Raw genomic sequence first — 26,946 nt, forward strand, 5'->3', positions numbered from 1 at the left:
TTTTTTGTCTTTTTTCCAAGATGGAAAGACCTCCGTCTTGGAAAATGATCACACCATTGCATTCCACCCATGCTGGAATGCAGTGGTGTGATCATAGCTCACTGTAGCCTTGAACTCCTGGACTTAAGTGATCCTCCCATATCAGCCTCCTAAGTAGCCAGGAGGACTAAGGTGCACACCACCATGCCCAACTAATTAAAAAAATGTTTGTAGAGATGGGATGCCCAGGCTGTTGCCCACCTTACTCTGTGTTGAACTCCTGGCATCAAGTGATTCCCCTGCCTTGGCCTCTTAAAGTCCTGGGATTGTAAGTATGAGCCACTGTGCCTGCTGTCAAATAAGCTTTTGAATTTAAAAATTTATTCTTTCCTAGCACTTCTAAGTCCCCTCTTAACCCTGCTTGTCCTTTTCTGCATAGTATTCACCACGTATCCAGTTTGTTGAGGACTAGAACATGATGCCATATTTGGATTTCTTCCTTTTCCTCACCTTCCACAATTAGTCACCAATTCCTACAAGTTGACTTTCCTTACAAAGATAATCTTTTTGATTAAACAATGAATTTATTCAGTTTACTACATCAAGAGAAAGCACATTTTGACAAAGTGTTTGTAGTTAGGCATGTTAGAAATGAATATTTATAGGGTTTTTGAGATCTTGACTTAAGTGGTTTAATAAGGCAGGTTCTTCAAGGGAGGGAACTAGTTGAGATTAACAAAGTACGTGACACAATGTTTAGAATTAGTGGCCGTAGCACGAAAAGGGTCTTCAGTCTGTTTCCGTCAGGAGAGCTGTTTGCCCTGATACACAAACTGTTTCCCTAGATAAGTTAGTTAGCAAGAATTTCCTGAAGCAAACAGGGGAGCTGATTATTGGTTTACAGCCATCATTCTAGACATAAAATAATTTTCTAGAGCACAGTTATATCATGTTGTCTCAATTGTCACTGAACTTTTCCTCAGTCCTCTTCCCCTTTTCTCCACCCATACCACCACCACAGCCCTAGGTCAAGTTCTCATCGTAATTTCCCTAGACAATTTTAAAAGCCTAGCTTGTCTGTAGTCTTTTCCCCTCAGATTATTTTCCACACAGCCATCAAAGTAATCTAACTAAATTTCAACTCTGGCCATGTCAATGATTGTTTAAAACTTTTAAGTGGCTTTCCATCTCCTGTGGGATAAAATCCTAGCTCCTTATAGGACCTGATCCTTCACTGCTCCTCCAACCTCATTCCTATCACTCTTCTAATTGTATTGCTACCTACTGTGTGATTTTCTGCATCTGTGCTTTTGTTGATGCTGTTGCCTTTACCTAAAATATCTTTTCTGTTCTATCCCCATATTGTGTGTCACTAATTTTTGTTCTTCTTTAAAACTTAATTCAGGTAGTATACCTTATAGGGGATGCGTCCAGAACCTAAACTGCACTTCCAGGGTGTACTGTGTGTAGTGCTATTCTTACACTCACCATATTATACAGAAATTAATCTTCTGTGAGGGGAGACAGCCACCTAAAGACAAGGAAATTCTTATTAACTTCTGTATTCACTAACATTAACAATAGGGCCCAGCCCGTAGTAACTGCTCAGTAGTTTTTACTGAACCAAATTGGGGTGGAGAAGGGGAAGACTTCAGGGATGGGAGATAAGAAATGAGAATTTCACTCTAGGTTAATGTGTTTGAGGCAACATCATTGTACCCAAATAGAGAATGAGTAAGAGAGCAAGACCTAAAAGTACAAATGGGAAATCATCATACTTGGGGTGAAGTTTGTGTTATTTCAAGAGTGATGGTGTAAATAAGAGAACATAGACTGAGGACTGATATTTGGGGGGACTATACCCTCAATGGGTAGGAGAAAGTAGAGGATGCCCTCAAAAAAGTCAAAAGAAACAGAAGTGAAGAGGATAAACCAGAGTAGAGTATTGAGGTGGTCGAGGGAGTCATATCTAAATTTGCAAAGCAGTTAAGAAGAATAACTGTGAAAATACTTGCTGAATTTGGCAATTAAGTTGTATCTAATGACCTTTGAAAATTCTAGTAGAATAGTTTTTTTTTCTTTTTTTTTTTAATTTAGTGGCCAGGCACAGTGGCTCATGCCTGTAATCCCAGCACTTGGGGAGGCTGAGGCGGGAGGATCACCTGAGGTCACAAGTTCAACCCCAGCCTGGCTAATATGGTGAATCTCTGTCTCTACTAAAAATACAAAAATTAGCCAGGCGAGGTGACAGGTACCTATAGGGCCAGCTATCGGGAGGCTGAGGCAGGAGAATCGCTTGAACCCGGGAAGTGGAGGTTGCAGTGAACCGAGATTGGCCGCTGCACTCCAGCCTGGGCAACAGAGTGAGATTCTGTCTCAAAAAGTAAAATTAAAAAAAAATTTAGTTTGTAGGACAAAATAAGTTTGTTCTTAGATTGTATAGTTACAAAAATATATCCTGGTTGGGTGCAGTGGCTCACACCTGTAATCCCAGCACTTTGGGAGGCTGAGGCGGATAGATCACCTGAGGTCAGGAATTCGAGAACAGCCTGACTAACATGGTGAAACTCTATCTCTACTAAAAATACAAAAATTTGCTGGGCATAGTGGTGGACACCTGTAATACCAGCTACTTGGGAGGTTGAGGCAGGAGAATCTCTTGAACCTAGGAGGCGGAGGTTCCAGTGAGCTGAGATCATGCCATCACATTGCATTCCAGCCTGGGCGACAGAGCGAGACTCCCGTCTAAATATGTATGTATGTATGTATGTATGTGTGTATGTGTGTATGTGTGTGTATATATATCCCCCAGCTATTCAGGAGGCTGAGGCAGGAGAATTGCTTGAACCCAGGAGGCAGAGGTTGCAGTGAGTTGAGATGTATATACATATACATATACATATACATATACATATACATATACATATACATATACTTTACCTGCGTTCAACCAAGACTTCTCCCAAGAGGTCTGGCCTTCATTTTGGGGAGTAAAGTTCAACTTTGTTGTAGGAAATATTGCTTTGAATTAACATGTTTTCTACTTTTTTCTTGCTGTTTGTTTTTCTTTGTAAGCCAAATTGTTGTATGTAGATTACTTGAAAACAGAATGTTTGATTTCTCCCTTAATGTGTTAAAGCATTTTCTTAGATAGTCTAGATTATTTTACAGGCTAGTGATAATTATCCATTAAGTAGTAAGCAAGATATCATAATTACGTGTTTTCATTTTGCCAAATTCATCTTAGGACTATTATGATTGTATAACTGATTTTTAAAAATGTCCAAGCCATGAAAACCTTTCTGAAACTTCTCTGTGGAACCCCAGCATGTAAATCAGGTAGAGTGGAGTTTGTTTGAAGCTGTGACAGGGATGTGAAGCCCTTTCTGAGAGTTGTGTCCAATCTTCCAACCTCTTCTCTTTCCCTTCAGGCAAGCAACCAACCCCTGGAGCTTTTCTGTGGAAATTCTACGGCTGCTTGAAGCATAGTTTGAAAATCACTGAAAATGATACTCTTTGCAAAAAATGCTGATAGCAAACCATCTGAGTACTGAAAGTGAAAGATACTTAGACCCCAAATTGGCTGACACTTTCAGTATGTTCTCTTATTTGACAACAGAATGATACAATAATAAATAGCTGCCCAGAGAGAAAATAAACTTGTACTAGATCTATTTAGACAGAGGTTGAATGTTCTCTTTTAATGGAAGTTGTCAGTGGTTCCTTTGTCAATGGGAGATTGGACTATTACACCTTCAGTGTCTTCCAACATTGATGATTCTCTGGTCTTGTATGTTGAGACTTTTCCTACCTAGTGTCATAGCCTCTACTGTGATAGGAGTCTGTTCTATCTTTCAGTTCTTCAAACTTGTAGTATGCTATATATGACAGGCAGCGTGTTACGATGCAAGGGTACTATTTAAACAAATAAGATACAGTCAACCATTAAGGAAATAGGAGATTACTATAAGGTTGATGCATATAATAATAGAAGTAAGAAGAAGGCATTAATCAGAATTATATGAGGTGGAAGGACCTAACCAAGCCAGGTAGGGGCTTATCAGAAAAAAAGAAAAAGAAATAAAAGTCTAGCTTCCCTGAAGAGGTTAACTCCTGAGCTGACTCTTTAAAGATGAGTAGACTTTACCAGACATGCACAGGGAATGATATTTCTTTCTAGGCAGTGGAGGAACATATACAGGGGCTCTGAAAGAGGGCATGCTTTGTTTGGAGAACATGTGAATGGGGACTGGTGAGAGAAGCCAGATGAAGAAGGACTGTGTTTGCCATGCTAAGCAATTTGGACTTTGTCTTGAAGGTGGTGTGAAGCAATTGCAGGGTTAGAGTAGATACATGGTCAGATTTGTGTTTTAGAACATATTTAGAACATTTTAGACAAGTGTTTTGATCTCTTTGCCTCTAACAGAGCTCCATGCCAATATGTCCCTAAATTATTTAAAGCAATAATTTAAAGAAAAATGTCTCAGGATAGTAGGACTGGAACGGTTGGGGAGAGGGATGAATTCAAGAGCTACTAAGGAGGTAAAATCAGTGTAGGTAAAATTTGGCCAGAGAAAGGCTGAGTGCAGGGATGATCTTCAGGTGTCTGGGTTGGCCAAGTAGATAGGTGAGTAGTTGTCTTAACTAAGACAAAGAAATTAAGAAGAAAGGAATTGTACAGGGGTTTTTGGAATTGTACAGGGGTTTTTGTTTGTTTTTTGTGGGTTTTTTTTTTTTTTTTTTGGCCTCAGGATAATTTAGAGAGTGCTAACTTGAGTGAGGGTATAGGTTTTTCATTTCATTTTCTTATACTTGTGTGTGTATGTTTGTTTGTTTAATTTATTTATTTAGAAGACACAGTCTTGCTCTGTTGCCCAGGCTGGAGTACAGTTGTGCCACCTCAACCTCCCCCTTACTGCAGCCTCCACCTTCTGGGTTCAAGCGATTCTTCTGCCTCGGCCTCCCGAGTAACTGGGATTACAGGTGCATGCCACCACACCCGGCTACTTTTTGTATTTTTTGTAGAGATAGGGTTTTGCCACGTTGGTCAGGCTGTTCCCAAACTCCTGACCTCGGGCGATCCACCTGCCTCAGCTTCCCAAGTGCTAAGATTACAGGCGTGAGCCACCTAACATGAGGTGATCCACCTGCCTCAGCCTCCTAAAGTGCTGGGGATTACAGGCATGAGCCACTGTGCCCGGCCTGTGCATGTTTTTAAAATGTGATATAAAAGAGTAATAACAGGATGTGTTTATTCCCCTCCTCTCCCCAGAATTTCTCTCTTTTAGCCAGGCTGTAGTGAAGTGGTGTGATCTTGCCTCACTGCAACCTCCCCCCAACCCTCCCCTCTGGGTTCAAGCGATTCCCCTACCTCAGCTTCTGGAGTAGCTGGGATGACAGGCGCGTGCCACTATGCCTGGCTAATTTTGTATTTCTAGTAGAGATGGGGTTTCACCATGTTGGCCCAGGCTGTTCCCGAACTACTGACCTTGGGTGATCCACCTGCTTCGGCCTCCCAAAGTGGTAGGATTACAGGCGTGAGCCACCGCACCCGGCAACAGGATGTATTTTCAAGGAAGGTTATGGAATTCTTCTGGAAATCTGGTAGATTAAGGTAGGCCTTCATTTAGGTAGTTTAGGAATGAGTGATCTGCTTAAATTCATTTTTAGAAAATCCAGAGGTTTTTACATTGCCAGTCCTTTGTCAGAATTTTTAACTTTTAAGATATGTGGAAGATTAGCTTGTTTGTGCAAACTAGCTAATTTGGTGATAGTTCTGATGCGGCATTATGCATTTTAAAATACAAAATGATTTTCCTCAGGATGCAAACTTTGATTTTCAAATCTTTCATTGGTGACATGTGGGAATTGATGTTTAATCCTTTGCTATTTAACACTCCTGACAGAAAGGACAGTTCATTTTTATAGCTTTGTCACATCATTTTCTTAAGATCACTTTTAGATTGGTTGAGGTGCTTACCTCCTTCATGGAAAGAATGAGACTTGCTTCAGCTGGGTGCAGTGGCTGATGTCTATAATCCCAGCACTTTGGGAGGCTGAGGTGGGTGGATCACGAGGTCAGGAGTTTGAGACCAGCCTGGCCAACATAGCAAAACCCCATCTCTAGTAAAAATACAAAAATTAGTCGGGCAGTAGTGGCACATGCCTGTAATCTCAGCTACTTGGGAGGATGAATGAGAACTGATTGAAGAGAACTGATTGAGCCTGGGAGGTGGAGGTTGCAGTGAGCCAAGATCGCGCCAGTGCACTCTAGCCTGGGAGGCAAGAGCGAAACTCCATCTCAAAAAAAAAAAAAAAAAAAAAAAGGAATGAGGCATGCTGCTTCTTAACAGAAAATTGGAGGTATTAGTTTAAGATTTTGAGATTTTACTCTGTAAGGGGGCACTTATTATGTTTGTTTCTTGAATGTTGTATTGTTTCTTATCAGTTAGGTCTCCTTTCTCTGTAGTTTTGATTTCTGCTGCACCTTTGACAGCATTCAAGAGGTGACTCTTCCAGTAACGCAATAAAGAACTGACCATAATACTTTTTTTTTTTTTAAGATGGAGTCTTGCCGGGCACGGTGGCTCACGCCTGTAATCCCAGCACTTTGGGAGGCCGAAGCGGGTAAATCACAAGGTCAGGAGTTCGAGACCAGCCTGGCCAAAATGTTGAAATCCCGTCTCTACTAAAAATACAAAAATTAGTGCGGTGGCACATGCTTGTAATCCCAGCTACTCAGGAGGCTGAGGCAGGAGAATCGTTTGAACCTGGGAGGCGGAGGTTGCAGTGAGCCAAGATTGTGCCATTGCACTCCAGCCTGGGTGACAGAGTGAGACTCCATCTTTAAAAAAAAAAAAAAAAAAGGTGAGTCTCGCTCTGTCACGCAGGCTGAAGTGCAGTGGCACAACCTTAGCTCACTGCAACCTCCGCCTTCCAGGTTCAAGCAATTCTGCTGCTTCAGCCTCCCAAGTAGCTGGGATTACAGATGTGCACCACCACACCTGGCTAATTTTTGTATTTTTTAATAGAGATGGGTTTTGCCTTTGTTGGCCAGCCTGGTCTCCAACTCCCGACCTCAAGTGATCCACCAGGCTGGTCTCCCAACTCCTGACCTCAAGTGACCTTAAGTGATCTGCCTTGGCCTCCCAAAGTGCTGGGATTACAGGCATGAGCCAACATGCCTGGCCAACACTTTTTAATTACAGAGTTGATAATGAAACTTGTACCTTTGTCATTGTTTTTAAAATTACTGTAATGATTATAGATACGGAAATGCATTTTGATGTCATACTGCTTGTAAGAAATTCTTCTGACTGGGTGTGGTGGCTCACACCTGTAATCCCAGCACTTAGAGAGTCCAGGGTGGGTGGATTGCTTGCACTCAGGAGTTTGAGACTAGCCTGGGCAACATAGTGAGACCTCATCTCAACTTAAAAAAAAAAAAGTCAGGTTTGGTGGTGCATGTCTCTGTAGTCCCAGCTGTTTGGGAGACTGAGGTAGGAGTATTACTTAAGCCGGGGAGATAAAGGCTGCAATGAGCTGTGATCATGGCACTGTGTTCCAGCATGAGTGACTGAGTGAGACTTTCTGGGGGGGGGAAAAAAAAAAAGTTTTTTCTCTAGATTTAGTCCCAGTCACACATTCTTTTTCTTTAAGTGTGTTTATTTAATTTATTTATTTTTGAGACACAGTCTCTGTCACCCAGACCACATGATCTCAGCTTACTACAACCCCTGCCTCCTGGATTCAATTGATTCTCCTGCCTCAGCCTCCCAACTAGCTGAGATTACAGGTGTGTGCCACCACACCCAAATAATTTTTGTAGTTGTAGTAGAGATAGGGTTTTTGCCATGTTGGCCAAGATGGTCTCGAACTTCTGACCTCAAGTGATCCGCCTGCCTCAGCCTCCCAAATTGCTGGGATTACAGTCATGAGCCACCACGCCTGGCTTTAAGTGTATTTAAAGAAAACTTTGTTTTATTCTTCTTCATGACATCTTTTATAAAAAGGTGATTGTAATTCCTGCTTTGCTTAGTGTTTTCTAATAATTGCCAAAAAGATCCCTAAATTCTAGTGTTTCAGAATTTTTTTTTCTTAATAAGTGTGAAAGTTTTTAGAAACTCTTAGCAGTCTGTAATTGGATCTACATGTACAAGTTGCCATTTTCAGGTGTTGAAATAGATTTGAAAGATAGATGGGTAGGGAGAATTTCTCATTGGTTTGTTATAACTAAAGTTCTTGAAAATTCTTAGGATAATATGTCTTCAAATCCTACTAGAAGTTATTGTTCTTACAAGGACTAGTATTGTAGTTGTCTTTTCAAAGAGTAAAGTGATTTGTTTGAACTTAGTGTTCCTCTAAGAGGAAGTGTTCTGATCACTCATTTTCCCTTTACACTTTGCCTGCATAATTATATATTGCTTATATAAAAGCCTAAACCTTTAATTTTGAACATTAGTTTTTTTGTTAGTATGGTATTCCAAAGTTTAAATATGTGAGAAGATAATATTTCTTTAAAATATTTCTTTTCCTTCATCTTCAGGCTGTAAAAATTAAAATGAACAAACTACGGCAAAGTTTTAGGAGAAAGAAGGATGTTTATGTGCCAGAGGCCAGTCGTCCACATCAGTGGCAGACAGATGAAGAAGGCGTTCGCTCTGGAAAATGTAGCTTCCCAGTTAAGGTGAGAGCTGATGTTTCTATAAGTCTGTATGTGGAAAAGAACTGACAGTCTAGTATGTGAAATCTCATTAATAAGGATAATTAAGAGAATCCTCCACAAACCAAATCCCTTCACAGTCTGCTTCAATGATAGAATTAAATGAGAAAGAAAGGAAAATAATGAGAAAGAAAAGATAGATTTTAATTAGGAAGTTTTCTTTTTGTATTTAAATATGAATTTCTTCTATATAATGTGGAGTCAGTACAAATATTCTGATAAGAATACTAATCCTGAAATACCTAAAGATCTTAAATTATCAGAACTCAAATTTTCAGTGGGATATGCTTACCAGCTGGTGAAGCTGAGGAGTGGAAGTCGGTTCTCTTAAATACAGGTCTTGTGTATTTCAGAAATCCTTAAATGAGAAGAGTTAAATCAAAGGGAATATTTGCTTTAATTTTCTAACTTTTAATGGCACAGAGGTCATTTAATGCCTTCATTTGTTGAATCAGAAAGTGGAAGCTGACAGAGGTTAAAAATGTAATGAAGATCCAGAGAAGGCAGTGACATACAGATGCTTTTTCTTTATACTGCTGGAGACTCTAGAGACAGGTCATATTTTAGTACTTGAAAGAAATATATATGTTATTTACTATTTAGTGAAAATAAGCAATATGTTATGTAATCACAGTGTGAGATGTATTAAATGTGGGGGCAAAAAAATAGAACTAGACCAAATGTTAATATCCTAAAGTAAAAATTGTAGTTTGATATAAAATGTTAGTTTTTTCTATTTACTATATATATATATATATGCACGTGTGTGTGTGTGTGTTTGTATATGTGTGTATATATATATATTTTGAGACAGTCTCTCTCTCCATAGCACAGGCTGGAGTGCAGTGGTGCAATCTTGGCTTACTGCAATCTCCACCTCCTGGGTTCAAGTGATTCTCCTGCCTCTGCCTCCTGAGTAGCTGGGACTACAGGCATGCTCCACATGCCCAGCTAATTTTTGAATTTTGAGTAGAGATGGGGTTTCACTATGGTGGCCAGGCTGACCTCGAACTCCTGACCTCAGGTGGTCTACCCGCCTCAGCTTCCCAAAGTGCTGGGATTATAGGCATGACCCACTACACCTGACCTCTATTAAGATTTTAAACGTGATTTTCATTTGACCAGCAATTTTACATTTCAGAATTGCATTTAAGTACATTTGTAGATATACTAGCATAAGTGACAGTCCTAACATTTGTAATATCAAAAGTTTGGAAACAACTTAAATTCCCAGCTGGGCACAGTGGCTCACACCTGTAATCCTTTGGGAGGCCAAGGCAGCGCATCATAAGGTCAGAAGTTCAAGACCAGCCTGACCAACATGGTGAAACCCCTTCTCTACTAAAAATACAAAAATGAGCCAGGTGTGGTGGCACTCGCCTGTGATCCTAGCTACTTGGGAAGCTGAGGCAGGAGAATCGTTGGAACCTAGGAGGTGGAGGTTGCAGTGAGCTAAGATTATGCCACTGCACTCCAGCCTGGGCAACAGAGCGAGACTCCATCTCCAAAAAAAAAAAAAAAACTTAAATTCCCATAATTCTGGAATTGATTAAACTGTGACACTCATTAACTTGAATTCTTTGCAGTTATTTTTTTTAAGTAAGGTAGATCTATATCATATATTTAGTAAATATTTTTTGAACATCTGCCATATGCCAGGCGTATGCTAGGTGGCAAGCAAACAAGACATAGTTTTTGTTCTTGTGGAGTTTACAGTCGTCTTGTGAGGGAAACAGACTTTAGTTAGATATTTGCGTTAACAATATATTGTTACAGTCTGAGGTAAATATTTTTAAGAAAGAAAATTTAGTCTATAAGAATGTGTAACAAAAAAACTTGACCTAGGCTAGAGGATCACAGTAACGCTTCCCTGGGAAGTAAAGTTTGACTCGATATCTGAAGATGGAGTGGGAATGAATTAGATGAAAAGATGAGTAGAACATTAGAAAATTATTGAAAGCATGTATATGTAGGCATTGAATGACAGGAGGAAAGAATGATAAAGGAAAACTGTAATGCAGAAAGTTGAATGAGATGACCCTGTAGGAAAGCAGGGCAGGACTTTGTAGGCCATGCTAGGATTTTGGACAGGGGAAGCCATTAAATGGTGTGTTCTTTCCATTATTTACTTATTTATTAAGGTAGAGTACATATAACATAAAATTTGTCCTTGTAAGCATTTTTAAGTATACAGTTCAGTGGTATTAAATATATTCATATTGGTGTGCAGTTATCACCACCAGTCCTCTCCTGACCTTTTTCATCTTCCCAAACTCTGTAAATGTTTTTTTTTTTTTTTTTTTTAAGCAAGAATATGGTATCAGGAAAGCATTTTGTGTATGTGTCAAGTGTCTTGTCTTATCTATGTCTCTGTCAAGCTCTTTATTTATTTTTTGAGATGGAGTCTGGCTTTGTCACCAGGCTGGAGCGCAGTGGCACAATCTCAGCTCACTGCAACCTCCACCTCCCAGGTTCAAATGATTCTCCTGCCTCAGCCTTCTGAGTAGCTGAGACTACAGGCTTGCGCCCCCATGCCCAGCTAATTTTTGTATTTTTAGTAGACGGGGTTTCACCACGTTGGCCAGGATGGTCTTGATTTCTTAAGCATCTGCCTGCCTTGGCCTCCCAAAGTGCTCGGATTGCAAGCATGAGCCACTGTGCCTAGCCATCTTATTTATTTTAAAAATGGATGTATTTATAGATTTAGGAGGTATAAGTGCAGATTTCTTACATGCATCTATTGCATAGTGGTGAAGTCTGGGCTTTTAGTGTACCTGTTACCCAAATAGTGGACTTTGTATCCAACAGATAATTTTTCAATCCTCAGCCAACTCTACCCAGAAAAGCACTTTGAAAAAATGACTTTGGCTGCAGTATAGTTTGGAAGTAGCCCATGCTTGATGCAAGGAGCCTAGCAAAAGATTCTCACAGTAATCCAAAGGAGAGATAATGGTAGTTTAGACTAGGGTGGTGACTGTGAAGATTAAGACAAATGGAATAAATTGATAGATAATTAATAGGTAAAGGGAGGCTGATCATGATGGCTCACACCTGTAATACCAACACTTTGAGAGGCCAGGGTGGGAGGATTGCTTGAGCCTAGGAGTTCAAGACCAGCCTGGGCAACATAGGGAGACCCCGTATCTACCAAAACAAAAATGCTCAGTGTGGTGGTACGCACCTATGGCCTGAATTACATGGGAGGCTGAGGTGAGAAGATCACTTGAGCCCTGTGAGCCATGATTGCACCACTACACTCCAGCCTAGGGAACAGAACAAGATCCTGTCTCAAAACAAAAAACATAAGTAAAAGTAGAAGAAAGCTTGTGAGCAGCCACAGAAGAGACCCAGAGCAGTGGTGCCTGGAGTTACTGTCTTATTCTCCAAGAGGTCTGAGCACACTGCAAAGTGAGTTCAGATCTGATTTATCAGAATGAGCCTGCAGGCCCCACGCAGACTCGTGGAGCTGGCAGCGCAGAGCCTGCTGAGGGACCCGTGCTTGGACACCTCCACTCTGGATGAGCTGCCAGGGGAACTCCCCCTGATGTTCATGGAGGCCTTCAGCAGCAGGCACTATGAGATTCTACAGGCCATGGTGCGGACCTGGCCCTTGCCCCGCCTCCCTCTGGGGTCCCTGATGAAGACACCTCATCTGAAGACCTTGCGAGCTGTGCTGGAGGGACTTGATTCACTGGTGTACATGAAGGTTCGCCCCAGGAGGTGGAAACTTCAAGTGCTTGATTTGGGGAATGTTGATGAGAATTTCTGGACCATGTGGTCTGGATCCAGGGCCCTGTCATGCTCCCCAGAGGCCACGAGGTCTGGATCCGGGCCCTGTCGTGCTCCCCAGAGGCCACGAGTAAGAGGCAGACAGTGGAGGACCGTCCAAGGACAGGAGAGCGTAAGCCGTTGACGATGTTCATACATGAGCCCTTGAAGGTGTTCATAGATGTCGGCCTCAACGAAAGTACCCTGGATGAGTGGCTGAGCTACCTCTGTGACTGGATTCACCACAAAAGAGGTTTAGTACAGCTGTGTTGTCGTAAGGTGCAGAATTACCCAATGCCCGCTTCACAATTCAGAAAATTAGTGGAAATGGTATACCCAGACAGTATCCAGGAGTCGGAAGTCCAGAGAAAGTACTCTCTGGATAGACCACCAGGAAAGTTTGCCCCTTACCTGAGCCAGTTAAGCGAGCTTCACAGAGTCTTGGTAGCCTTCGGTTATGATCATGAGTTATCCGTTTGCACCCAACAGCAGTTCATTCCTGACTTGGAAACTCCGTCCCTCAGCCTGGGCTGCCCTGAGAGTTTTTTTTATAAGAATGGCCAATCATATCAATGAACACCAGGACCACCTGCACAGGGCTTTCAAAGATCTGATGGAGAGAGCTGGAAACCATCATTTTCAGCAAGCTGACAAGAACGGAAAACCAAACACCACATGTTCTCACGCATAAGTGGATGTTGAGCAATGAGAACACAGGGACACAGGGAGGGGAACATCACTCACAGGTGCCTGTTGTGGGGTGGAGGGATAGGGGTGGGGGAAGGGATAGCAGGGGGTGGGGGGATAATGGAGGAATAGCATTAGGAGAAATATCTAATGTTCATGATGGGTTGATGGATGCAGCAAACCACCATGGCATGTGTATACCTATGTAACAAACCTGCATGTTCTGCACATGTAGCCCAGAACTTAAAGTATTAAAAAAAATGATAGTTATCATGATGCAGCATTCCTTAATATGAAAGTCTTATTACAAAAAAAAACCATAAGTAAAAGTAATAGAAATTGGAGATGAACAGATCTAAGGAATGAAAAAGAGTAGTATTAAAAATGACACCTGGTTTCTTATTGCACTGAGCAGAGATGAGGATTATTGACACAGGAAATACTGACTTCAGAGAGAGAGAGAGAGAGTGTGTGTGTGTGTGTGTGTGTGTGTGTGTGTGTGTGTGTGTGTGTGTGTGTGTGTGTGTGTGTGTGTGTGTGTGTATTTGAGACAGTCTCACTCTGTTGCCTAGGCTGGAATGCAGTGGTATGATCACACCTCATTGCCCCCTGGGTTTAAGTGGTTCTCGTGGCTCAGCCTCTCAGATAGCTGGGATTACAGGCACCCACCACCACGCCCGGCTAATTTTTAAATTTTTTTCGAGATGGAGTTTTGCTTTTGTTGCCCAAGCTGGAGCGCAGTGGCGCCATCTCGGTTCACTGCACCCTCTGCCTCCTGGGTTCAAGTGATTTTCCTGCCTCAGCCTTTTGATTAGCTCAGATTACAAGTGCCCGTCACTATGCCCAGCTAATTTTGTATTTTCAATAGAGATGGGTTTTCATCATATTGGCCAGGCTGGTGATGAACTCCTGACCTCAGGTGATCCTCCCACCTCAGCCTCCCAAAGTGCTGGGATTAAGGCATGAGTCACTGCGCCTGGCCTACTTTTTGTATTTTTAGTAGAGTTAGGGTTTCAATTTGTTGGCCAGGCTGGTCTTGAACCTCTGACCTCCGGTAATCTGCCTATCTTGGTCTCCCAAAGTGCTGGGATTACAGGCATGAGCCACTGTGCCTGGTTCCAGTGTATTTGTTATTAAGTGATGAGGGCAAGCTGCAGAACTACATATGTAATATGGTTTTGTTTATGGTTAAAAGAAAAAATATATATAATTATTGTGTTTAAGAAATATTAAGACACAAATAACTGCAGAATCAATGTAGAGGATTGGAGATCTTTTACTTTTCGATCTATGTCCTTTAGAACTAGTGACATTTCTTGTGAGTATATATCGTATTTATAATATTTTAACACTTCATTTACAGATTCTGAGAGGTTGGTATACAGTGTTGAAATAATTGAAGTAAAGTTAATGGAATCCATTTTTCTAATCAGCTGTGAAATCTATAGCTTTTAAATATGTTGTGTGAGATGAATAAATTTTGATATCTTTCAGTGTAATTCTCGTTTGTCATAAAATCAACTAGATGGGATATGCTTTAGAGCAGTGGTCTCCAGGCTTTTTGGCATCAGAGACTGGTTTCATGGAAGATAATTTTTTTGTGGACTGGGGTTGTGGGGCTGGGGTGGGTGGTTTTGAGATGAAACTTTTCCACTTGATCAGGCATTAGATTATCATAAGGAGTGCACAACCTAAATCCCGCATGTGCGTAGTTCACGATAGAGTTTGCACTCCTATGAGAATCTAATGCTGCCACTGATCTGACAGGAGGTGGAGCTCTGGCAGTAATGCTTGCCCCCTCTCCACTCACCTCCTGCTGTGTGGCCCAGTTCCTAACAGGCCACTCACCAGTATTGGGCCATGGTCCCAGGTATTGGGGACCTCTGCTTTAGAGACTGTGCAGGCAGGGCAGCTTATTCAGAGTGTGTTTTGTTTCATCCTTTCCAAATGGCTTTTTGAAATCCTTTCTAGAGAATGTTCAGTGTCTCCATTATGCTGTGTTATCCCTTCTCTTCCTTCCCCACATCACTGCTTCCCTCCCCACATCACTGCTTCCCTCCTCAACTCATACACTTATATACAACTGACTCCCAGAGTACAATAGGAGAATCAGAATTCGGAATGTTTTTTCCATGGCCTTGAAGTAGATGTACCTCAGTCAGATATAGCAGGGCAAAAGATGCCTCGTTCTGCCTTGCCTCGGAGACCAGTGAGCTTGATTTAAAAGGTTTTCCATGGAGGCAACTAGTAGGATATTGGGGGCACTCACTAAGGAAGAACAAATATGGGAGTAGAGAAAATGAGTCCTTTTGAAGTTCCTATGGAACATGCACATATAGATCCTCACTAACCAAGAAAGCACCATGACTTTTGATTTGGGGGTTACAAATATATTTTAGTGAGTAAGCAAATTTACAGAGGCCAAATCCTTGAATGATGTGGACTGACTGTACATAAAGTTTTGGGTAGGTGAGATTGCCTAGGAAAGTGAGAAGATGGTCTAGAACAAACCCTTGAAGAATACTAATGTAGAGGGGACAGGCAGTGAAATAGGCTGTTCCCCAAAGGAGAGTAAAAATGAATAGCCAGAGATTGAAGGGAAACCTGGAGAGAGTATGATCTTAGAAACCAAGGTTTCAACATAGGAGAAAGTGGTCAAATGTTATAAAGAGATTAAGTGAGAAATGAAACCTCATTAGATTAAAAACTTGAAAGTCTTGATGACTTTGATGATAATGACAACACTTACAGTGCAATTCTGAGTACAGAATCAGATTCAGGAGTGAATAGATGCAAAATAAGGAAGGAGACGACAAAACTAGGCAACAAATCAAATTCAAGCTTTTCTTTTTGAGACGGAGTTTCGCTCTTGTTACCCAGGCTGGAGTGCAATGGCGCGATCTCGGCTCACCGCAACCTCCGCCTCCTGGGTTCAGGCAATTCTCCTGCCTCAGCCTCCTGAGTAGCTGGGATTACAGGCACGTGCCACCATGCCCAGCTAATTTTTTGTATTTTTAGTAGAGACGGGGTTTCACCATGTTGACCAGGATGGTCTCGATCTCTTGACCTCGTGATCCACCCGCCTCGGCCTCCCAAAGTGCTGGGATTACAGGCTTGAGCCACCGCGCCCGGCTCAAGCTTTTCTGAAAAGGTTGTGTAAGGACTGGGGAAGGGTGGAAGGGGAAGAATTATGTGGGGCATAAGGAAACTTTTGGTGGTGGTGGCTGTGTTTATTGTTGATTGTGGTGATGGTTTCTCAGGCACATACACATTTGAAAAACTCAGCAAATTGTAGACTTTAAATATGTACGGTTTCTTTTCTTTCTTTTTCTTTTTTCCGGCAGGTGAGTTGTTACGCACTCCTTAGCGGATTCCGATTCCAACTTCCATGGCCACTGTCCTGCTTACAGTTTCTTATATATAACCTTTATTTCAATAAAGCTGTTAAAATTATTTTAAATAAAAGTTTATCTTCAAAAGGCAGAGTAGTAGCAAAGGTAATGTGAGGTTAAGCAACATGTGAGTTTGGGAGGGTAAAACCAGATTTATTAGAAATAATATACATACCCTGAAATGTACTCATTTAAAGTAAGTAAGTCTCAGCTACTTGGGAGGCTAAAGTGGGAGGCTCACTTGAGCCCAAAAGTTAGAGGCTGCAGTGATCATGCTACTGCACCCCAGCCTTGATGGCAAAGCGAGACCCTCTCTCTAAAAAATAAAAACAAAGTGAATAAGTCACCTGTGATTTCCTTTTGTGTTGTTTTGTTTTTAAGATGTGAACTACCTGAGCATAATTAATTAAATGCTTTTTACAAAGAAGCATGTAGAGAATTGATTAGTTTTTAAATGAAGGAAGAATGGTGCTTCTGTTTTAAGAGGAGCAAAGATGGAAAATATACTGCAGATGCACCTCAGTGTGTGGTATTAGAGTTTGAGATTGATGGAATTTTATTCTGAAGACTTACTTTCTCAAGGAAATAAGAAGTGAAAACAGATGTAGGAGAGTGAGTAGAGAAGTTAAGGAATTGGATTTTGAGGACAATGGAACAGCTAGAGAATAGGAAAGAGAAGCTTATTGAAACATGAGCCATTACTAGACAATAATGAAGTGTAACTGCAGCTGATTTGATCTTCACTGTGTATATTTAAATATACTAGTATCTGTATACATATAATAATTTAGTAATGGTAATGATAAAGTAGGTTTCAGAGGTTGTCTTGCATTTCTACCTGCTGATATAACAGAGATAATTTTTTTTTTGAGATGGAGTTTCACTCTTGTTGCCCAGGCTGGAGTGCAGTGTTGTGATCTTGGCTCACAGCAACCTCCGCCTCCTGGATTCAAGCATTTCTCCTGCCTCAGCCTCCTGAGTAGCTGGGATTACAGGCATATGCCACTACACCTGGCTAATTTTGTACTTTTAGTAGAGACAGCGTTTCTCCATGTTGGTCAGGCTGGTCTTGAACTCCCCACCTCAGATGATCTGCCCGCCTTGGCTTCCCAAAGTGCTAGGATTTCAGGCATGAGCCACTGTGCCCAGCCTACAGAGACAATTTTTTTAATGGAGGAGGGATTTTAATAAATGAAATATTACCCGTAGAAAACTTAATCTAGTGCTTCTCAAAGTGAGACCCCAGGACTTTTTCAAGAGTTTTAAGCTGAGTATTAAATCACAAAATGCCACTCTTCTCACTAAATTTCTTTGTTTTGGAAAATATAGTTATTTTTCATTAGAAATATATTATTCAAGTTTCCATACAATGGAGTTAATAATTTTAAAATGAATTAAATACCTTTAAATGTTATTTTTCCTACCTCCATAAAGATTAAGGAGCACAGAAAAAAGAAACAAAAAAAAAATAAAATAAATGTTCTTATTGTTTATGTCTACTACAGTAATTATTAGTAGCTATAACAGGCATAAAAACTCCTTGGGATCCTCAGTGTAATTAAGTCCTGAGACCAAAAATTTTGAGAACTGTAGATTTTTTAAAATTTTTGGCTCAGCACTTTGGGGGCCCAAGGCAGGCAGATCATGAAGTCAGGAGTTACAGACAGCCTGGTCAACGTAATGAAACCCCATCTCTACTAAAAGTACAAAAATTAGCCGGGTGTGGTGGCATGTGCCTGTCGTCCCAGCTACTCAGGAGGCTGAGGCAGGAGAATTGCTAGAACCTGGGAGGGGGAGGTTATGGTGAGCCAGGATCCTGCCACTGCACTCCAGCCTGGGCAACAGAGTGAGATTCTATCTCAAAAAAGAAAAAAAAAATTATTTTAGGTTTGGGGTACGTGTCCAGGTTTGTTACACGGGTAAATTGCATGTCACTGGGGCTTGGTGTCCAGATGCTTTCATGACCCAGGAAGTGACCATGATAACTGATAGGTAGTTTTCGACCATCACCCTCCCACCTCAAGTAGGTTTCAGAGTCTGTTGTTCCCCATCTTTGTATCCATGTGTATTCAGCGTTTAGCTTCCACTTACAAGGGAGAACATGAAGTATTTGGTTTTCTGCTTCTGTGTTAATTTGCTTAGGATAATGACCTCTAGCTGCATCCATGTTACTGCAAAAGACATGATTTCAAGTTTTTTAATGACTTAGTAGTGTTCCATGGTACATACATACCACATTTTCTTTATGCAGTCCACCACTGATGGGCATCTACATTGATTCCATATCTTTGCTATTGTGAATAGTGCTGTGATGAACATAAAAGTACATGTGTATTTTTGGTAGAACAATTTGTATTCCTTTGGATATATACCCAGTAATGGGATTGCTGGGGTAAATGGTATAGAACTGCTGATTTAAACAGTATGCTTCATCAATTTAAGTAATATACTAAGAATCTACCTATAATAGTCTACTAACATATTTTTTTAATGCTGGTGTAATTTTTGGTTGACAATAAATTGGTAGAATCCTAGCTGATCCTTTAACTTGTAATTAAAATCTTATCAGATTATGTAGAACATATGGCATGCTAAAATTGATCTTCTATTGGGTAAATTCTGGAGGTCATTCATATTTGGAGAGATAGAGATTAAGGTGCTAACTGTAGAATTCACACTTATTTCTTGTGTTTATTTGGTCTCATTATTATTATTATTATTATTATTTTTTTCGAGTCGGAGTTTCACTCTTGTTACCCAGGCTGGAGTGCAATGGCGCGATCTCGGCTCGCCACAACCTCCATCTCCCGGGTTCAGGCAATTCTCCTGCCTCAGCCTCCTGAGTAGCTGGGACTACAGGCACACGCCACCATGCCCAGCTAATTTTTTGTATTTTTAGTAGAGACGGGGTTTCACCATGTTGACCGGGATGGTCTCGATCTCTTGACCTCGTGATCCACCCGCCTCAGCCTCCCAAAGTGCTGGGATTACAGGCATGAGCCACCGCGCCTGGCCTGGTCTCATTATTTTAATTCACTGTTAAATGAGATGGAAGTGCTTTCTTAACCCTTTGGTTTAGGGATATAAAGCACTTTTTCAGTTGTTACTAGGAATTGTGCCAACATGTATAAATAGAATAGACCAGATGGAGAATTGAGGATGTGGATGCTAGAATTGCATTTGTTTACCTCTTAAACCAGCAATTTGCTCTATTAAATGATTTGCCAAATGGTTTTGGAGACCACAGCTTTCTGAGATAAGGACTGCCATTGTGCTAGAAGGTACAACAGATAGTATTTTTAGTATTTTAGTAACAAGCATTTATTTTGTGTATAGCCATTTAGCCATAGCACAGAAAGTAGAGCTCTTATTATTTCAGTATTTCTCAGAGGCAAGTTCCTGATCCAATGACTGACCTACCATATAAGATGTAATAATCTGTGATTTCAGAAGATTTTGGTGCCAAGTATTAGGCCAAATTAGAAATTTCTGAGTATAATTTATCAAGATAAAAGCAAAGATGCACAAAATAAAAAATAAAATGGGAAAATAGTCACAGAATGAAGTTTTAAAATTTTACTCTACAAATAAACTTGAAAACCTGGATAAAGTCGATAATACACTAAGGATATATAAATGACAAAAACTGACTCTAAAACAAATTGAAAATACAGATAGACCAATTCATGTGGAAGAAATACCGTATGGTATCAAAGAGGTACTTTATCTCCTCTCCCCGACATAGGCAACCTCCAACCCCTAACATAGTCACCAGGCCCAGATCATTTCACAAGGAATACTATTAAAGCTTTACTAAAAAGACAAAATTAATGCTTTTTCTGTTTCCTAAAGCTCTATAAGTTTCTCTTATAAGCCTATAAATTCTTTTTACTTACGTATTATTTCAAACTTGATAGTATCCAAAAAGGAGACTACAGGCTAAATTAATTTATAGATATCAACACAAACTCTTGATAAAATATTAACAAACAGAAACCAGCAACCCAATTAAAGAATATATACCTTCACTCATTAGTATCTAATGACAGAATAAAGGAGCAGATGTTTTTTATATTAGGATAAGGCAGCCCCTTACATACATACATACACGCAGAGACTTCCCACTAACTAAGATTAGAATCAAATGCCCAAGCCATAGTTTTAAGGAAAGCAATTACTTTGTATTTTCAGCCTGTACCATAGAGGGAGGTAGGCTCTTCCAGCAGGGAAGCTGGTTGAAAGAACAGCTGTCATGTAGGCAACTAACAGTGTCAACCGTAGTTAACGTATCATATTTATTCTTCTTAAACATGTATCTTTTCTGTCCTCTGATTCATTTGCCTACTGCCACTGCTTTAGTCAGGTCCTTATCTTTTTTTCTTCCTTAGACCCTTACAAGAACTCTTGACTATTTTTGCTTCCAATCTGTCTTTCCTCCACACTATTATCTCATTGTTGCAGTAGTGATCTTCTTAAATCGCATATATGGTTTTATCACTTACCTGCCTCATATTCTTCAGTGACTCTGTAATAAAATCCTTGGCTGGTACCTAGAACACTTTAAAAGCATACATTTTTGGGGTCAGGCACAGAGGCTCACCCTTGTAATCCCAGCACTTTGGGAGGCCAAGGCAGGAGGATCACTTGAGCCCAGGAATTTGAAGCCTGGGCAACATAGGGAGACCCTGTCTTTACAAAAAATAAAAAAATTAGCCGGACATGGTGGCATGTGACTGTGGTCTCGCTACTCAGAAGGCTGAGGTGGGAGGATAGAGGCTGCAGTAAGGAGGTAGAGGCTGCAGTAAGCTGTGATCGTGTCACTACACTCCAGGCTGGGTGAGAGAGTGAGAACCTGTCTCAAAACAAAGCATACCCTTTTAAGCTATAAAACTTGAGTTTGAATTTGGGCTTTGCTATTATTAGCTGTGTAAAAGTGTTCTGAGGATTGAGTGAATAAATACAGTACGTTAAAAACACAACACTGCCTAGTACGTCGTGAGTGCATAATAAATGTTACCACTGCTGCTGTTGCTATTGGTTAGATGCTAACTGAATACTGAAGTTTTTATCTGCATGGTTTTTCCTTCATTGAATTTTTAATACTAGAAATTAAATATCTTCTCTTGAATGGGGGCCTGATGTTTTTGATAGCTGTTTGGTACCTGAGTGATATGCACTGACCACACCAACCTGTTCTAGCATTAAAAATTCTGTTGTTTATCCCAGATAGCACATTTTCCATGCTTATAATTTTATTGCCTGTGTGACAATCTTTTGCAGCTACAATACTATTTCATTTCAAAGCTCCCTCACTGTGTAACTTTTTGGAAGTTACTCTGTGTGACACGTAGTGATCCAAAGTTAATGTCAGCCATGTCTAGTACCAATGAAATTAGTAAGGTTACAGTTAGTTGAGCAGATACATTATCATCACTGCTAAATTTGCTGGTATGCTGGCAAAGATGATAATTTGCTCTTCTACCTGAAACATTAAAAATTTAAAGAAATGGGGCCAGGCGCAGTGGCTTACACCTTTAATCTCAGTACTTTGGGAGGCCGAGGCAGGAGGATCACTTGAGCCCAGAAATGTGAGACGAGGCTGGGCAATATAGTGAGACCTTATCTTTAAAACAAACATATGAAAAAAAAGCTTATAATCACTGGTTACCTGGTTATTGGAGAAATGCAAATCAAAACCACATTGAGATACCATCTTGGTTACAATGGCGATCATTAAAAAATCAGGTGACAACAGATGCTGGAGAGGATGTGGAGAAATAGGAACACTTTTACACTGTTGATGAGAGTGTAAATTAGTTCAGCCATTGTGGAAGACAGTGTGGTGATTCCTCAAGGATCTAGAACTAGACAAACCATTTGATCCAGCAATCTCATTACTGGGTCTATACCCAAAGATTATAACTCATTCTGTTATAAAGACACATGCACACATATGTTTATTTCAGCACTGTTCACAAGCAAAGATTTGGAACCAACCCAATGCCCATGAGTGATAGACTGGATAAAGAAAATGTGGCACATATACACCATAGAATACTATGCAGCCATGACAAAGGATAAATTCATGTCCTTTGCAGGGACATGGATAAAGCTGGAAACCATCCTTCTCAGCAAACTGACACAAGAACAGAAAACCAAACACTGCATGTTCTCACTCATAAGTGGGTGTCAAACAATGAGAAAACATGGACACAGGGATGGGGAGCATTACACAGTGGAGGCTGTCGAGGGTCTCGGGCTAGGGGAGGGATAACAGAGGGCAGAGGATAGGGGAGGGATAGCATTAGGAAAAATACTTAATGTAGATGACGGGGTGGTGGATGCAGCAAACCACCATGTCACATGTATACTATGTAACCTACAGGTTCTGCACATGTACCCTAGAACTTAAAGTGTAATTTTTTTTAATTAAAAAAGAAAAAAAGTTATTTTAATTTAAAGAAATGTCTTTGCATCAGAGCAATGAAATATTGGAAATAACTTCAGCTTCATTTAGTAACTCTTAAGAATGTATTTTCTTTGTGGTCTAGTAGTAAGATTTCTGTTATATGATATTGTTAGGGAATAGTTGGAATATCTGATAATTTGAAGGTAAAATTTGAGCTCCAGTAGTTTAGCTCTAGAGGTCCTTTCCCTAAGTACTATATTGTAGTTTTTTAATATAAAATTACCACTCATGACAGTTAGGTCAGGACAGTGCATTAGTCCTGACCTAACTAGAAGACCTAAAGTAGTACCCTTTTACAGAGAATTGCAGTGGGTAAGATACCTGCAAATGTAGACAGAAGTGATGTGTTGGTAACTCATATACCACAGTGGATTGTAAATGGTGATGCTATTTTCTGAAATGGTGAACAACTCCTGATAAAATTCTTATCAAAGTACAATCTTTCTTTGATTGACAGCAATTTGTGCAAAAAATACTCTGTGTGTGTGTGTGTGTGTGTGTATGTGTGTGTGTGTGTGTAAAATGGAGTTACATCTAATCTAAAACCATTATGAGTAAGTTGCTAAGTAAATGTCCAGTAGGACATTCAAATGTCATACAGGAAGCCAGATAGCTGTCATCCATGGGCCCTTGTCCACGACCTAGGAATAATTTTTCCCAGTCATTGTTACCAAAAATGCCCACATACATTTCCTAAACTCTCCCCATTAACAAACCACTGGTGTAGGGCCTTGTAGACCATTTTAAGGATTTTGGCTTTTATTCAGAATGAATGAAAGGAAATAGGAAGCCATTGGAGAGTTTTGAACAGAGGAGTGGCATTGTATGACATGTATGTTAAAAGGATCATTCTGGGTCCTGTGCTGAGAATCTGCCATAGACGAGCAAGTCTGATAACAAAGAGATCATTTTAGAGGCTTTTACAAAAGTCCAGATGAAAGATGATACGGCTTATGTTAGGGTAATGACAGAGGCAGTGGTAAGAAGGGACCAGATTCTGGATATGTTTTGTAGGTAGAGCTGATACCATTTATTGATAGATTAGATTTGTGAAGTGTCATAAGAGAAAGAGAAGTCAACAATTGTACCAATTTTTTTTCTTTGCTTGTTTTTAAAGAGACAGGATCATCCTCTGTCACCCAATCTGGTATGTAATGGCACAGTCATAACTCACTACAGCCTTGAAGTCCTGAGCTCAAGTGATCCTCTTGCCTTAACCTCTCGAGTAGTTGGGACTACATACAGATGCCTGGCTGATTTTTAATTTTTTGTAGAGCTGGGGATCTTGCTGTGTTGTCCAAGCTGATCTCAAACTCCTGGCCTCAAGCAATTCTTCCACCTCAACCTCCCAAAGTGCTGGGATTAGAGGTGTGAGCCACTGCACCTGGATTGTACCAGTGTTTTTTATTTGAGCAATTGGAAAGGTAGAGTTCCCATATATTAATTTGATAGAAGACCGTTGATAGAAGAGTAGATTTGTAAATGGCGGATGAAATCAAGCATTCAGTTTTGATACTGATACAAATGGTAAATTTTAAAATATAATTTTATGCTTATTGCTGTTATAAAAATATTAACCACTTTTGTATATTGAAATTAGATCTAGCAAGGTTACTAAATGCAGTTACTAATTATAGTATTTTATTTTAATCTTCTTTTGGTTTTTCTACTAATAAAATAACAGTCTTTGAATATATTTTTTTCTTTTTTCTTTTCTTTATATTGATTTTTTTTTTTTTTTAAGAGATGGGGTTTCACCATGTTTGCCAGGCTGGTCTTGAACTTCTGACCTCAAGTGATCCACCTGTCTCAGCCTCCCAAAGTGCTGGGATTATAGGAGTGAGCCACTGTGCCCGGCCCAGTCTATGAATATTATAGTCCTATTTCTTGATTTTAATTTTTATAATTTCTTTTTCTTGACTCATTGCCCTGGGCAGAGCTTGTGGTACAGTGCTGGGTAGAATTGGTGCTGATAAGTATTCTTGCCTCATTTTCAGTCTTACCACAGTTTCTCCAATTAAGTGAGTTCCCCTCTACTCTTAATTAAGATTTATATAGATATCTATATATCTGTATATTTCTTTGAGTCAGAGTTTTGCTCTGTCACCCAAGCTGAAGTGCAGTGGCACAATTTTGTCTCACTGCAACCTCCATGCCCCAGGTTCAAGCAATTCTCATGCCTCAGCCTCCCAAGTAGCTGGGATTACAGGCATGCACCACCATGCCCCAGCTAATTTTGTATTTTTAGTAGAGATGGGGTTTTGCCTTTTTGGCCAGTCTGGTCTTGAACTCCTGGTCTCAACTGATCTACCCACCTTGGCCTCCCAAAGTGCTGAGATTACAGGCGTGAGCCACCATGCCTGGACAGTTAAGATATATTTTTGAAACTATGAATGAAAACTGAATTTTAGCAAAAGTTTTTTCCTGTACTTATTGAGATGATTATAAATTTTTTTTTTTTAAGACAGACTTTTGCTTTTTTTAAGACAGGGAAACGCCGCCACATCTGGCTAATTTTGATGTATTTGTAGAGTTAGAGTTTCACCATGTTGGCCAGGCTGGTCTTGAACTCCTGGCCTCATGTGAGCCTCCCACTCAGTCTCCCAAAGAGCTAGGATTACAGGCTCGAGCTACCATGCCCAACTGACATGATTATGATTTTTATCTTAATTGTTAAATGGTTTATTCTACTGATTAGATATTTTGAATAGTCAACCAACTTTACATTCCTGAAATAAATGCAGCTTAGTAGTCGAATTTATTGAGTATATTGAGGGATTCTGTTTGTTAGTATTTTGTTCAGAAACTTCACATCTATGTTTTTGAGACATATTGGCCTGTAAAATTTCCTTTCTTGTAATAATGCCCTTGTGAAATTTTGTATTAACAGATTTGAGACTGGATTATAGTTTTAGCAAGGCTCTGTCTTCCTTTGATTTACTTCTATTCCTAGGGCATACTTTTCCAGGTGTTCCAGATGAAAGCCTGGGATGTTCAGTGTAGCCCATTCCTCTGGTAGGTCCTGAAAACTAATCCTTCTCTTCTTAACAAGATGAGAATGCCCAAAACTAATTTTAACATGTCCCTTTGTTTTCTATACTTCTTTTGAATTGGTAGTTTTAGAGGCTTATTAGATTTAGCTTTTTTTTCCCCCCAGAAATACTTCATTGGTGGTGTTCAGAAGGCATGCAGTAGCCGATTATCATCCTCTCTTGTGATGAAAATAGCAGTACTCCTTTCATCATCTTTGTCTGGGTTTATTCATTAAGGTTTGCAAAATGTCTATACTCCAATTCTGTCATCTTTTCTTCATTTTAAAGATGAATAATGACAAGTTAATATATGTAAGAACAGTGAACTCTAAACCATGACTTAAAAAGGAGAGTTGCAGATAAGCTTTAACAGAGAGATTGTGTGAGGTAGTTGAAAGAAGATAGATCTAGAAATCAAAAGAGCAAGAGTTCTATTCCTTGCTCTGTTAATTTACTAAGTTATATGACCTTGTATAACTCACTTAACTTTTTGGACAAGTAATGTCACATTTGAAAAGTAAAGTTTTGGAATCTCGCATTTTTTCAGCTCTAAACTTGTATGATTAAATTGAACACATCTGCTATTCATCTATACATATCTACAGGTATATTGTACTCCAGATGTATAGCTAAAGAATAGCCCATTTTGGGAGATAGCCAAGATGGCTGATCACTAGCAGCTCGGGATTGTAGCTCCCAGTGAAAGCACAGAGAACGAGAGGACACCACACTTGCAGATGAATTTTTGTTGCTCACGCACCAGGAGATTCCCAGCGGAGGAGCCCCACGGGTTGCCAGCACAACTCTTGTGGCCAGCGAGGCGGTTTTGCTGCTGCCTTGGTGCGGTGGTTCTTGGTGCAGAGTCAGAAAAGCACCATCAATCTTTTTTTTTTTTTT

General features: G+C 40.2%; 1 protein-coding gene across 1 annotated transcript in view; it reads left to right on the plus strand.

The window, feature by feature from the left end:
* Nucleotides 1-26,946, plus strand: part of NUMB (NUMB endocytic adaptor protein) — a 191,091-nt gene that overhangs the window by 100,162 nt on the left and 63,983 nt on the right. Inside the window, exon 4 of the mRNA XM_017528515.2 lies at nt 8,525-8,665. Coding sequence (XP_017384004.1) covers nt 8,540-8,665 — 126 coding nt within the window. The 5' untranslated portion in view covers nt 8,525-8,539. The remainder of the gene's footprint in view (nt 1-8,524; nt 8,666-26,946) is intronic.

The sequence above is a fragment of the Cebus imitator genome, unplaced genomic scaffold (assembly GCF_001604975.1).
Source record: "Cebus imitator isolate Cc_AM_T3 unplaced genomic scaffold, Cebus_imitator-1.0 Scaffold54, whole genome shotgun sequence".
Taxonomy (NCBI): domain Eukaryota; kingdom Metazoa; phylum Chordata; class Mammalia; order Primates; family Cebidae; genus Cebus; species Cebus imitator.